At 45.1% G+C, this 14,861-nt stretch overlaps 1 protein-coding gene across 1 annotated transcript in view; it reads left to right on the top strand.

Annotated features, from left to right (window-relative positions):
* The first annotated feature begins 413 nt into the window (after nucleotides 1-413).
* The window catches only part of LOC146073320 (uncharacterized), a 47,092-nt gene continuing 32,644 nt past the window's right edge, over nucleotides 414-14,861 (top strand). Inside the window, exon 1 of the mRNA XM_083180498.1 lies at nucleotides 414-1,351. Within this exon, the coding sequence (XP_083036624.1) occupies nucleotides 414-1,351 (938 nt within the window). The remainder of the gene's footprint in view (nucleotides 1,352-14,861) is intronic.

The raw sequence follows: 14,861 nt of genomic DNA, 5'->3' as shown, positions 1-14,861 counted from the left end.
GGGGGTGTGGTCTGAGGCCACAGCATCTCTGCAAGGCCATGCCCCCTTTTCATAGACCATGCCTCTTTTCCGGCTTTGCTGCATGACTGGCCCTCTTCCGAGCCACCAGAAGTTGGGAGGTGTGCAGGCACACACTTTTGTACTTTTATATACACACACATACACACACACACACACACACACACACACCATGTTCAATATATAAAGTAACACTATTACTGTAATAGTAGAATTACCTCAGTTACCTACAGCTATTTTTTTTCCTGCAGGACAAATAAGTAATTGGATTTTCATTTGGAAGACATTTTGGAAAGCAACACAGATAAATCCACCTACAGACATCATATATTACACCTCTGGAGGATTGTATAGTAGAAACCTTCCCCAGCTAATTTGTTTTGATCTATTACATGATGAGTCTGACAGAAGAGATACCACATCTGTGCTCTGAGTGTGACAAATGCTTTACATATAAATCACAGCTTCTCACACATCAGAGGAGTCACACAGGAGAGAGACCACATCTCTGCTCTGAGTGTGACAAACGCTTTACATATAAATCACAGCTTCTCACACATCAGAGGAGTCACACAGGAGAGAGACCACATCTCTGCTGCTCTGAGTGTGACAAACGCTTTACATGTAAATCACATCTTCTCAGACATCAGAGGAGTCACACAGGAGAGAGACCACATCTGTGCTCTGAGTGTGACGGATGCTTTACAAGTAAATCACATCTTCACAGACATCAGAGGGGTCACACAGGAGAGAGACCATATCTGTGCTCTGAGTGTGACAAACGCTTTACATGTAACTCACGGCTTCTTAGACATCAGAGGAGTCACACAGGAGTGAGACCACATCTGTGCTCTGAGTGTGACAAACGCTTTACATGTAACTCACAGCTTCTCAGACATCAGAGGAGTCACACAGGAGTGAGACCACATCTGTGCTCTGAGTGTGACAAACGCTTTACATGTAAATCAGATCTTCTCAGACATCAGAGGTGTCACACAGGAGAGAAACCATTTAAATGCTCTGAATGCAGCAAGTGTTTTACACAGAAATCTGACCTGATTATACATCAGAGGAGTCACACAGGGGAGAAACCATTTAAATGTTCTGAATGTAGCAAGTGTTTTTCCCAGAGCAGCAACCTTGTTAAGCATCACAAGATTCACACAGGAGAAAAACCATTTAAATGCTCTGAATGCAGCAAGTGTTTTACACATAAGTATGACCTGATTATACATCAAAGGAGTCACACAGGAGGGAAACCATTTAGTTGCTCAGAATGCAGCAAGTGTTTTGCACGTAAGAATCATCTAGTTAGACATCAGAAAATTCACACTAGACATTAATTTGTATGCTCTGTATCTTGTCACTGTTTCTCAAGTTCCCTTGAATCACCGAGATGGCAATCCTCCTAACTGTCCCACTTTCCTCTGGGCTGATTATGCTCAGGAGGGGGGGGGACGATAATGTGCGATTTTGGAAAGTGCGTAAAAATTCAAGGGTGACATTTATTGGGATGCGATTTTTAGTAAGGTTCAGAAATCGCACCTTATCACATTTTTTTAAATTGATTTTTTTTTTTTTGGTGTAGAATTTTACTATTTAATGGAATGTGAATTAGCGTCTGAAAAAGGGAAACGGTCATATTGTCGACCCCACCTAGGTTGACAGTCATTAGGTCGACACCATTGGGTCGACAAGCAACATGGTTAACAGGTGTCTAGGTCTACATGGATGAATGGCGACAAGGGTCTAGGTCAACATGGTACTAAGTCAACATGGTTCTAGGTCAACATTTGCATTATGTCGACATCGGTTTGGTCAACAGGTCACGAGGTCGACATGGGTTTTTTCACTGTTTTTTTTTAAGCCGACATGTGCCGACAGGCAGTATTTCATGCCCTACCATCCGCTAGGGTATGGTGGGAGAATGAAATAGTGTGCTGAAGCATTGCGAGCGAAGAGAGCGATGCGAGGGGCTGCGGCTGACTTCCACCTGTGTCTGTGTCGACAATCCGGTAAAAAAAAGTGAAAAAGACAATGTCGACCTAATGTAAATGTCAACCTAGAACCATGTCGACCTAGACCCCTGTCGCCCTTCACCCATGTCAACTTAGTTGCCTGTTGACCTAACGGTGTTGACATAATAATGGTCGACCTAAGTGGGGTCGACAATACGATACACACCCCTGAAAATGTCATATGGTGTATCTTTTTTGCGGTACCCCATCAATATAATTATAAATCAGATCATGATAAATAATATGGGGATGTAAAAGTGTAATATCCTGTACTAATGATACTGTGTTGGCATAATGTTAAATCATATTGTAGGTATATGACACCTTACTGTAGAGCCTGAATATAATATACTGTTGATATGTTAAACATGTACCATCCCCCATAGGGGGTATTAAAGGACTAATGGACATTTTCATAGACAGATAGATGCCTTCACAGAAGGCAAGATAGACTTTTATGAAAAACAACACCGTTCTTAGTTTGTTTTTTACCACACAACCCCCCCAGGAGGGATTGGACTGGACCAGCCAGATACAGAGACTCACAGGGCAAATTCAAATGCCTTACACGGAGGGGAGAAATAAACAGTAACACAGCCCTGCTTAATAAAGTTATGGGGCACGAGAGCAGAGCGGGAAAGGGTGCCCAGCGCGAGGAGAAAGTTATAAAGGAGTGACAGCCGTTTTTGTGAGGAGTGCTCCTGAGGGAAGTGTGGACAGCAGAGCTGCGCAGCAGGCAGGTCGGAGAGCGGTGCTGGGGAAGTGCCTGTAGGGTCTTACCGGAGGCTGTGCAGTGTGCAGGAGAGCGCCCGGCTGCTCCGGTGCTCGGTGCTGACAGGCGGCGGTGACGGTCCAGCAGCGGGGACATAGTGACGAGGTCCCGGAAGCCGCGTCAGGAGAGAAGAGGCGGCGTCCACCTGAAGAGGCCGGTCTGCAGTGAGGGACGTTCCCGGGCGGCGTGAGAGGACGGACGGCCAGCCGGAGGTACGTGGAGGAAGGCGGAGGTTCATCGGTGACGCAGGACCTGAGGGACGGTCCTGGACGGCATCTGAGGCGGGGTGACAGCAGAGAAAGCCGTGTCCTGCAGAGAGGTACCGCCTATGGAGACAAGGGGAGGGGTGAGTCCCGTACAGCCCCACTACAGTCAGGCTACAGTGTGACAGCCCGCCCAGCACATATCCCAGTGCAATTAACAAAAAGTACTGTATATTATTGAACCCCTGATCAGGATACAGTATGTCTTGGAGATAATTGCCCACTACTACTGAGCAGCCAATGTTAATCCTTAGCAAGGCAATCTGACAGGGAAAAGAGTGAAGGAGCCTCGCATTATTCAGTCATTTATTAATATTCTACAACTATACATTATTCTAATGCTGCAGAAGGTGTAAAGTATTTCAGGGAAGCAGTGACTCTAGAAGGAATATTTCACAAACACTTCACAGGGACTAAGTGAGAGTCATCCTTTCAGCACAGTGTTTCCTAAGCGACCAGACTGCAGCAAACTGTATACAAGTTGATGCAGCAAATAGTATCCTTGGAGCGAGATATAGTATACAGCTGATATATAGTCTGAAGAATTACAGTGTTGGCCAACTAAGTAAGGTCAGTCCGAGTGAACACTTAGGAAGCCAGTTGACAGGAATAGAGTAAAGGATTATCGCAGCATTCAGACCCTCTTTACTTCTTTGTCACTATATTTCAATTTCACTACAATACAGCTGGGAAGAAAGACGTAGTATACAGTACATGGTTGCAGACATTATAGTTCATTAAATGAAGAACCGTCAGCTTAGACCTTTCAGTGGAAGTTACTTCAGGAATGCAGTGGTTGTAGCATCTAAGTATTCTACCGTATAAGAGAGATTAATTGTCACATATTCAGGCAGCACAGTGCGTTCTATAGGAATACTAGCAGCTAGCACATATTCAGCAGAAAAGCAGACTTTATGTAAGAAGAATTACCTAAGTGGATACAATTGTTGAATCTTGACAAGTTACTTTGTCATTACTTGCTACACTTTGGGATTACAAATATTTTGTTGCAATTTGGCCAAGTAAAGGATTCCAAGTAGTTACTTGGAACACACCGTGGAGACTTCTAATTTGTAAAGCCCCTTTGTACTTGAGCATCTGATTAATTCTATAAGCAGGAAGAAGAAAGACAAGCGCTTATTCCTTCAGCAGTATAGACAGAGACTAGTGCACTTAGATTAGTATTCATATTATTGCGCAATAATAACAGTTTCCAAATAATTTTTTATTAAGTCAAATAGAAGAGTTTACATTTATATATTACCGAGGTACGAATTAAAACACAGAAATGGTCAATACAGATTAAACATACGATAATTAAATGTAACCTGTATCCTGTGCAGCTAACATTCCACCTGACTTGAGTATATAATAACAAGGTAATTTGGGAAGGGGGCAGACAATACACGACAAGGACAGTGACACATAAGGGTCAGACACAGGGTAGGGGAGGGGGGTAACAGTTCCCAGAGGCGAGTATAAGTCAAGAAACAAGGTACCATTTGTATCCTGTATACAAGCATATCCCCATTATGCAGGTAATAAAGGTGTCAGTGATTCAACACAAGGGGGGATGCGAGAGATGCGTGTTGTTTATCTCTATAGTCTCCCCATGTTATCCATTTAAAGTGAATCGAAGTGGCTGAGGGTGTGTAAGTGCAGTCCATTGTTTCAAAAAGGAAGTGTTTATGTATTTTGTTGATAATATGGTGAATATTAGGAATTAAAGCAGATCTCCAGCATTGTCCAATGGCTGCTTTAGTGGCGATCAGAATTTGACCTAGTATGTAGTTGTCCTCCCGTGGTACTAGAACCGTGTAATGAAACAGAGCAGTAATAGGGTCCTCAGGCACTCTTGTCCCCAACACTCTCTCAATAAGAGAGAACACTTCCCCCCACAGCGGGCGCAACACAGGACAGTTCCAGAAAATATGGAGGATTGAACCGCCTTGGCCACAACCCCTCCAACAGAGCCGCGAAGTTGAAGGCCAGATCTTATGCAGCCGCTGTGGAGTAAAGTACGCCCTGTGGCAAAGTTTGTAGAACATTTCACAATGACTGGTGTTCAGAAAACAGGAATTGGAGATCCTATCCCACTCCTCCTCCCACTCCTCCTCCTCCAAAGTTCTAGATAGATCAGACTCCCACCTAATCTGGGCTTTTAATTTGCCCTTTTTGCCCCTACTGACCAGGTACTTATACCAGGAGAAACAAAAAGAATAGCACTGCGCAATAAAGGGGAACACATGCAATTTATTTATGCACTAATAAAAAATACACAAATTCACAATACAATTATAAGAATTAGTAAAACAAGGGGGGGGGTTAAATAAAATTATTAGCACAACCGGTCGTGTCTGATTAGTGGGTATTTAAAACCAAATACAATTTGCTTCCCTTGAATTAGTCACAGTCAGATTAGTGTATTAGTTGGTTAGAATGCTGGTTTTAGTAACAGTCTTGTTTGATGGATTAGTGGAATAACTGTCCAGGTTTTTATGTCTGGCCAGACAATTTTTGTATTCGGGGTACCTTACAGCTGCCACCTGTAGTTCCTCCGGTCTCCCAGTGGATGGTGCTGAATCAACTCTCGTGATCCCACTTTATCTGGAGTCACCTTCGTGCTGGTGGTCTGATGATGAGCTTGTATGGTTTTCCCCTTTGGTGCAAAGAAAAAGTATTGTGGGTATCCCACACTTATACCAGGAGGAGACCCCACCTCTGTGTGCCGGAGACGTCAATCTGCTAGACCAGATCCTATGGAGGGGAGAGGGTAATTTAGGCCCGTCTGGGAGAGATGACAACCAGTGACGCAGTTGCAGATATTTATAGAAATCCTGCTTAGGAATATTATATTCCTTCTGTATCTCTAAGAAGGGCTGGAGAGTGCCTGAGGGGCAGATCTTTTTCAACGCGGTAATACCTGCCGAATGCCAGCTATCTAGTCTCAGGTCTGGTATGAGACCAGCCACTGTTAGGAGGGACAGTTCTGGGTTAGGTAGGGAGATGGAATCATCTTCTGAGATTAACCTATGCCAGACCGACAGAGTATCTCTGATAGCTACTCCCAGACCGGACCAACTTGGCACTACCTGGGGAGGCAACCAGAACAATTCTGAGAGCCGAATATTTGGTAAAAAAGCCTCTTCTATGACTATCCATGGTTTAGGAGCTTCAGTAACAAACCAGTCTCTGGCTTGACTGAGCAAGCAGGCTGCTTGGTAAGAGCTTAAATCTGGATAGGCCACTCCGCCAAATTCCTTCGGTAAGGATAGCACTGATTTAGATATGCGGGGCTTAGTTCCTTTCCAAATATATTGAGCAAATAGTTTATTATAATTTGAAATGAACAATTTTGGAAGCATTCTAGGGATAGCTCTAAACAAGTATAAGATCTTAGGCAGCAAAATCATTTTAGAGGCGGCAATACGACCCAGCCAGGAGACTTCATGTAGACGCCATTCATATACCAGTTTTTCAAATGCTCTCAATAGGGGTGCAAAGTTACAGTTGAACACATCACTATCCCCGGTAACCTGGACCCCCAAATACTTAAAGGATCTCAGCTGCCAAGCATAACGATATTGGTCCTTTAACAATTTAATTGATGTCTGGTGAATATTGATAGGGAGTGCTTCTGTCTTAGAAGTATTTAATTTATAATAAGATACATGGGAGTATTCTTGTAATACCTTATGTAATTCTGGGAGAGAGTCTTCTGGTTGTAGAAGACATAATAGAACATCATCAGCGAAGAGGCTAATTTTGTGTGACATATCTCCTAACATGGGTCCACTAATGGCCTGTGAGGATCTAATTTTCACAGCAAGCGGTTCTATGGCTAAAACAAACATAAGTGGGGATAGAGGGCATCCCTGTCTGGTACTATTAGGGATATTGAATCCAGTGGAGATGCAACCATTGACAAACACCTTTGCAGAAGGAGAAGAGTATAAGGCAAATATAGCATCTATAAATCTACCATCAAACCCAAATTTATGCAGTACGGCTCGGAGATATCCCCAGTGGAGCCTGTCAAAAGCCTTTTCGGCATCTAAAGACAGGAGCAACAAAGGGGTCTTACTCGAGGCAAAACTCTCTATGATATTAAAGACTCTACGAGTATTATCTGGGGCCTGCCTGCCTGGCACAAAGCCAACCTGATCCGCTGCTATCAGAGAGGGAAACAAATGATTTGCTACCATCTTAGCATATAGTTTTAAGTCGGTGTTTAATAAAGCAATAGGGCGAAAATTATGGACAGATGAGGTAGGTTTGCCCGGTTTTGGGACAGTAACTACGCGCCTCAAGCATCTCTTTGGGAAAATTACCAACGCTGGAAGCTTCGTTAAAGACATTTAGTAAGATCGGAGCTAAGATCATCTTGAAGCGCTTATAGAAGTTAGATGGGTACCCATCTGGTCCAGGGGCTTTATCTTTGGGCATAGAATCAATGACAGCCTCCACTTCAGCGATAGTCCAGTGGGCGCACAAGGCTTGGCAGATCCCAGCATCTATCCTAGGGAGGGATACACTCTCTAAAAAAGCATTATTGTCGAAGGGGAGCGGTTGAGGGGTATTAGAATCACCCTTAAGATTATATAATTTAGAGTAATAATCAGCGAAGGCATTAGCAATGTGAACTGGATCCGATACCTTGGCACCAGCGGAATTATAAACATTATGGACTCTAGCTTTGGCCCGTCGGCCCCTCAATTTCCTAGCAAACAAATGCCCCGCTTTATTTCCTAGGGTGTAAAATCTCTGGTTTAGGCGAAAGAGGTACCTCTGCACCTCCCTGAGAGCAAATTAATTTAGTTTCTCCCTGATTCTAAGGAGCAGGCTGTAGGTTTGCTGGTCCCCAGGGTTCGCCTTATATGCAGCCTCATTCTTAGTCGCATCAGCTTCCAATTTGCGCACTTCTGCCAGGTGCACCCGTTTCAACCTAGCTGCAGCTTGGATGGCAGAACCCCGGATTACAGCTTTCAGAGAGCACCCATGATTGAATACATCTGTATCCTCTGGCTTATTATAAGAATTGTACGCAACCAAGGACTCCTGTATTGCTCGGCATGACTCAGGGTTGGATAGTGCAAAGTTTCCCAGCCTCCAAGGGCTTGGAGAGACTCTGGGAGAGCCTAAGTCCCATTTAATTAACAAGGGGTAGTGGTCTGACCAGGACATAGGTAGTAGACGAGCTTTAACAATAGAGGCTAGTGACCACTTATCCATTAGAGCTAGATCAATTCTAGAGTAGGATTGATGGAGGTGTGAAAAAAAGGAATAATCTCGAACTGAGGGATTTTTTACCCTCCGTGCATCATAAAGATCATATTCAGCAAGTAGTTGTCGAAAGGTAGAGGATTGAGAGTGGGGGTAGGAAGAGCGTCCCTTTGTGGAACTAGACCTATTAATAGTGGGACCAGATTAAAATCTCCCAATAACATAATGGCGCCCTTGGCATGTCTCCCAATTAGTGTACACAGTTTCTTACAGAGAGCTATTTGCTTAGAATTCGGGGCATAACATGACACTATAGTGACCTCGATATCTTCAAGTTTACCAACTAGCATAATGTATCTACATTCAGGATCAGCATATTAACTATCGACTGATAGTGAGCAATGGTTAGAGACCAAAATTGCCACGTCTGCTTTTTTTTGTGGGTTGTTGGCTGTAAAACAATGAGGGAATCTATTATCAAAATTTTTTGGGGGTGCAGACTTTGCAAAGTGGGTCTCCTGAATTGCAACAATGTCAGCTTTCCACTTGAAAAAGGAATTTAATGCCATTCTACGTTTCTGAGGGGAATTTAATCCCTTAACATTAAGAGAAATAATATTTACCATCAATCAGCTAGGGAAGACGTTATTGTATAAAGCAATATATATATATATATACATTACAGCAATGAAAATCAACGCGTCTCTGGGGAGCATTCGGAGGGGGGAAACACAAGACACACTGGGTAAAGGACAGAAACACATAAACAGCAGCTCTAAACAGAGCCGAGAGGAGACACCTGTAAACCAGTGCCTCAGTTGACATTTCCATGTGGGGGGTAGTGGCCACCCACCCCGCAACTCACTAATATCGTAACCACAAAAAAAAACTAAACTAAAGGAATAATAACAAGGAGTAGTAGCTTTGTCCCTCATAACCAATAACAACGGGAACCTAGTGAGCGACATACAATGACTCTATAGCTCCACACATCATAAACATATCTAGTTGAAATATTAAAGAGTTAACATGGGACTTTAGATAAATCTACTCCTGCCAATCAAATTGCGGCACACAGGGAATGCAGAGAGGCACAGTAACGAGTAAACGTAACAATGCATGCTTCAGAGCAATTCTAAACTATAGTATTAGTGGAGTTAGAGTCTCAGTGGAGAGGAGGGAAACCGAAGGTCCCTTTTGAACCCATTACTCCACCGTAGACCAGTCCTGCTGGATTCGATGGTCAGGAGAGGGCACAGATTGGACATCCAACAGGTTCCATTTGGAGATCAGTTTCATGCCTTTCTCCACATTTGTTATTGTGATAGTGGAACCCCCTCGGGCCATGAGTAGTTTCGTGGGGAACCCCCATCTGTATAGAATATTAGCTTTACGAAGCGCAGCAGTCAGTGGTTGGAAGGTATGTTTTTTCGCCAATGTGGCCCTGGACAGGTCCCCAAAGAGTTGGAGGGAACCCAAAGCCCCTGCTGTGTTTGATGACGGACTGGCAGCTTTAAGTAGGGCCTCCTTTATGTGGAAATAATGAATGTGCATAAGCACATCTCTTGGAGTACCCTCAGGGGCTCCCCTCTTCTTAGGTAGCCTATGAATTCGGTCGATCAAAAGGTCATTAGCAGAGACCATTGGCAGGAGCTTCTTAAATATGTCCATAGTGTAGTCATGGAGGCTGCTGTTAGATATGTTTTCCGGGACTCCACGTAGCTTGAGATTATTTCTACGGGATCTATCCTCCTGGTCTGTTAGTTTCTCCCGTAGCGCAGCAACCTCCTCCTCTAGGGCAGCATGCGAGTCGATCAGGCCGTTATACGAGCCTACGACCTCCCCCATTTTGTTCTCCAGATTATTCATTCTTTCCCCAGATCATCAATTGAGCGCTGACAGGTTTGAAAGGCAGTGCGAAATTCTGTTGTCATCTCCTCTTTGAATTGCGTTAGAAGAAGCTTTATAGTGCCAACAGTGAGGGCCGCATTGTCATCAATGGCGGGTGTCTCTGTGAGGCTTGGTACCGAGGGTTGAGAAGGCATGGGGGAACCCGACGATGAGGGGGGTGTAGAGCTTGCTGCAGAAATTGCGTCAAGAGACTTCTGACTCACAGCGCGTCGCGGTGACGGTTGAAAAAAGCCACTTGTGAGACCGCTTTTGAGACTTTGTTTCGTTTCGACGGCATCTGTGAAAGGGGTTAAGGTAGGGAAGAAGCCCCAGAGCAATACTCCAACAGCAGAGATGATATCTTAAAAGCTTTAAGGGGTTAGTTTACATGAGAAGGTTCTCATGAATTGGTCAGAACAGGGTACACATTGATCTGTGAGTCACGGGGTGGAGGGAGTCAGGGGCCCATGTACACCATTATTACATAGCGACAGTGAAAAGAGATAGGTCCCCTAACAAAGCAATATTTAATAAGGACTGGTCGTAGTAGTTCGCCTAAGGAGGGCAGGGTCCCAGAGGCGTAATATAAAGTCTGGAGGTCTGCATACAGGTAGGAACTATAGAGAACACTATTTATGCTGCCGCAAATGCTTTCCAGGTCTGAGGGTGTATACACAGGCTGGTGATGTACAGCATGCAGGTGTGACTGGCAGATGCTCTCTTACACCCTGGGCCTTGTAGAAGCTGATCTCCTGTACCATAGGAGATATCTGCTTGCCTCCCCCAAGATGGCCGCCGTAAATCCCCACAAGCAGGAAAGCCCAGCGCCTCCAGTCCCCTGGGCACCAATGCCTCTCAATCTCCAAAACCCCCCTGGGTACAGGGGGAGAGTGCTGTACACCTTTGCCCTCTCCGGGGTGTCAGGGGCAGCAGCCTCTAAGAGCCGGGTCCCGCGCTGGGACACCAATATGGCCGCCGCCGTCTACCAAGCAGGCTCAAAGAGCCTCTCACCTCACTCTCCGTAGCCCGATTACCCGCAGGGATGGAGTTTCTGGGGCCGGAGACCACAGCCCAGACCAGGGCTGGAGGCAGGAGACCAGCAGTTCCGTCCGTGATCCCGCCGGGCGACGATCCCTGCAGCGGGCAGAGCCGTGAAATTGAGGTCCCGGCTTCTGGGGCTTGGTAGGCCGCAACCCACAGGAACCTGTCTCCAGGTGTCCTTGCTCTGCAGCGCTCACCAGCTCAGGTCCTGGGTGCCCAGCTACTGATACCCAAAGCAACAAGCCGGGTATTGTATATGGGAAGGGTGTATTTATCTGGTTTTGGGAAGGAAAAGCAGGAGCTCCGCAGTAGTGCACCCTACTCCTTTGCTAGTCAGGGCACGCCCCCTTATTTCCCAGTTTCAACATATTTACTAAGACATCACAACAACTGCTCCAACCACCACAACTGCTGCCAATGCTGGAGGATGAAGCCAGAATTAGACTGGAGACAGTGGAGTCTTTGGATCCTGTGGAGGAAGCAACACAGCCAGCCATCACACAAAGGCCACCAAACATCCTGCCACTCCAACATATCCCACTTACCCAACCAGCCCCTACAACCCCTACTGCAGATGAGCTGGCAAGGTCATTAGACACCTTCAAACACAAGCAGGTAGGGTTCATGGAAAACCAAAGTCATCAAATGCACAACATGCAGATGTATCTTAGAAATAATTACAGACAAACCTGTAAGGTAGTTAACCCTGTCCGCCTAAGTGCTGGTGCACAAATACGTATGGCTACCACTCTGTATACACGACTATCAGAAATCAGCCAGGGCTTAAGGGCCCAAACAGATTCACTAAGGACACTAAATGAAAATGTCAATGCCCAAACCCAATCCAATATGGCCCAACCACTGCTTTGGTGTTCTGCAGATACAACTCAGCACACAAACACAATATAATTGCTCCTGCTCCTTCTAGTATCAGCAGTGTATCCAGCACTACAATCAGTAGCTCCCCAACTACTCCCCCATGTAGGAGTGTCCAAACCAGGGGTGGTGTTGCCACAGGTGGAAAGGGGGTTTATAGCAGGAGCCAGGCTAAAAAGCCTTAATTATGCTCCAAATTTAACCCTTCACTAGCACTTATATGAATATACAGTACATGCAACCAAAACCATTGCTACATTTTTTTTTATGTTACCTTTGTTCACCATATTTACCCGCATGTATGCATCAAATCACCCAACACATATGGCATAACTTCTTTGGGGGTGGACGTTAATCCCCTAAACATTGAGGACATTGAAAGTTTCACCGTTTACATGTACATCTGTAATATTTACATTTTATAAACCTGAGACATTCTGCCGTATCAGCTCAATGCAAATCACATCCCCTCCACGTAATCCTAACTACCCTAAGCTGTGTAGCTTCACCTTCCTGCATGACTGCAATGTCTTCCTCCACATAATTACCTTGGCCCAGGGCAATGTTATGCAGCATGCAGCAAGCCTGGACAAGCATGACTACATTCGCTGGATGTTAAAGCAGTGTATCAGATGATCAGTCCAAACACCTAATATGACATTTCAGCACCGCAAAGGTGCATTCCACAACATGTGTGCATCGTTGTAGCAGTGCTGTGAAGGGCCTTGTGGCTTACACAGAGATGACATGAGCCAAGGGAGACACCCATATCCTCAGTCACCTGCAAAACATAATTGTGGCGATACAATCTAATGCACCATGTGTATAAATGTTTGTAAGGTTACACATGACATTATTGAATATAAAAGTTAGGAGAATATCTCTACACAAATAATAAATAATTACTCTATTGGTAGTTTACAGTTTAACACTAACACGTTTGTACGGCATAAAGAGAATCTAATGTACCTACACGTTTACCAGGCATGTTGCTAGAGGCTAAGCAAGCATAATGGTTCCTATCTGCTATAATTTGCTAGTTGAAAAGGTGAACAATTACATTGGTTGCCCTCTGGGCCGGCAACAGAAATCCTGGGGCCCTGTACAATGATATTTATGGGGCCCCCCACCTAATCCCAAATCCACACAGGCCTCATTTAACTTTTCGCTGCTCCAAATCCTGCTATCAGGTGCGTACTTCTCTCGTTCTCAGTCCTGCTGGCCTGGCTCCTGGCTGCTGCTTCCTGCTGGCTTCTGGCTGCTGCTAGCTTGTAACTTTCACAAAAGAACACTGAGCACTACAAGCAGGCAGGGCATTCACAGAGCGCAGAACAGATGACCCTCGCATGCGCAGTAAAAGTACAGGAGCCAGTGATTAAAGCCACAGTGCCAGTGGCGGGTATGGCTGTGCGCTTGTGGACCCAGGCCGTGCACACACACAGAGTAGATGGCTCTGAGCATTGAGCAGCAGAGTGTACACACAGTAGACAGCAGTGGCACACAGTGAGACAGTCAGACTCAGCCACACACAGATGGTGAACAGTAGACAGCCTAGGCACAAGGGTAATTGACAGGCCAGCTAGATTGCTGGAGCCCGTCCACTTTGACCCCCCCTGTCACCAAACCTGGTTGCCATTAGCAACATGCCATCTGAAATATAATTTATATGTACATGATTTATAGTAAAACTCACTACATAAGCACATCACTAGGATGGAATTTCCCCTACTTTTTACATGTAAAACAATTGCAGTTTACACTATAGATAGAGGCAAATACATGGATATAAAGTGAAAATGTACTTACCAAGTAGCCAGCCCTCGGGCATGGTGCGCTGCTGGAAGCGGGCCCAGAGGGCTGAGTGTAATATGTGTGTGCATAAACAATACACAGTACAAGTGTAATAACCTACTTTACAATGTATTGTGTGTCATGATGAAGCACACTATGGTGAATTTGTTTACAGTGGTGAATAATTCCTAGCAGCCTCAGCAGCTGCACAGAAAGTCTGTAGCATGTCACATGACCTGTGTCAGAAGGAGGGTGAGCAGTTGGGCAGGGCAGTCATGCTTTATCATTGCCTTGATAATGCATGTTGTGAAACACGTGTCGGAAGGAACAATAGGCCTTTTTTCTAAGTCAATACTATTATTATAACCAGATGTGTATGATATAAACAGTACTAGCCCACATGTAATAATCTTGAGGGCAACGGTGCATAAAAAAGAGATGCCTTCCCAAGGGAAGCAGTAATCCCTATATTAGGATTAGCAATTAATTCTATCTAGAGAAGAGCTATTTACACACCTCTGTGACCAAGCGTAGCGAAACGTACGTCAGAGGACACCGCCAGGACACGTGGTGCACTCACGTGACCGGCCTCTTCTCCCAGACAGGGACGCCAGCAGCCAGCAGCCAGCAGTTTGCGAGCGCGCATAGCAGCACACTTCACTCCGGTACTTTGATACCACATCGGTGGGGTACCTCCAGGTAAACCACTGGTATTAACCAGAGGTTCTTCTCTTACTCTCCTTTTTTCTATTATTGCTCATCATTTTTTTCACTGCTTGCATAAAACGCTTATACCTGTTATACACTATCTGTCTGACACGCTTTCATCAGCAAACGTATCAGTAGGCATATGACCATACACACTGCTGCATATCCCTGTTCTGCTGCGAGACAAAACAACCTGGTTCAGAGAGAAAAAAATCCGATGATTTAACACCTTCCCCACACTAATCAGACCATAACCTGGTG

The sequence above is a fragment of the Crinia signifera genome, chromosome 4, assembly GCF_055691185.1.
Source record: "Crinia signifera chromosome 4, ASM5569118v1, whole genome shotgun sequence".
Lineage (NCBI taxonomy): Eukaryota > Metazoa > Chordata > Amphibia > Anura > Myobatrachidae > Crinia > Crinia signifera.
The sequence above is the reverse complement of the archived record's forward strand: the minus strand, read 5'-3'. Positions and strand labels throughout refer to the sequence as shown.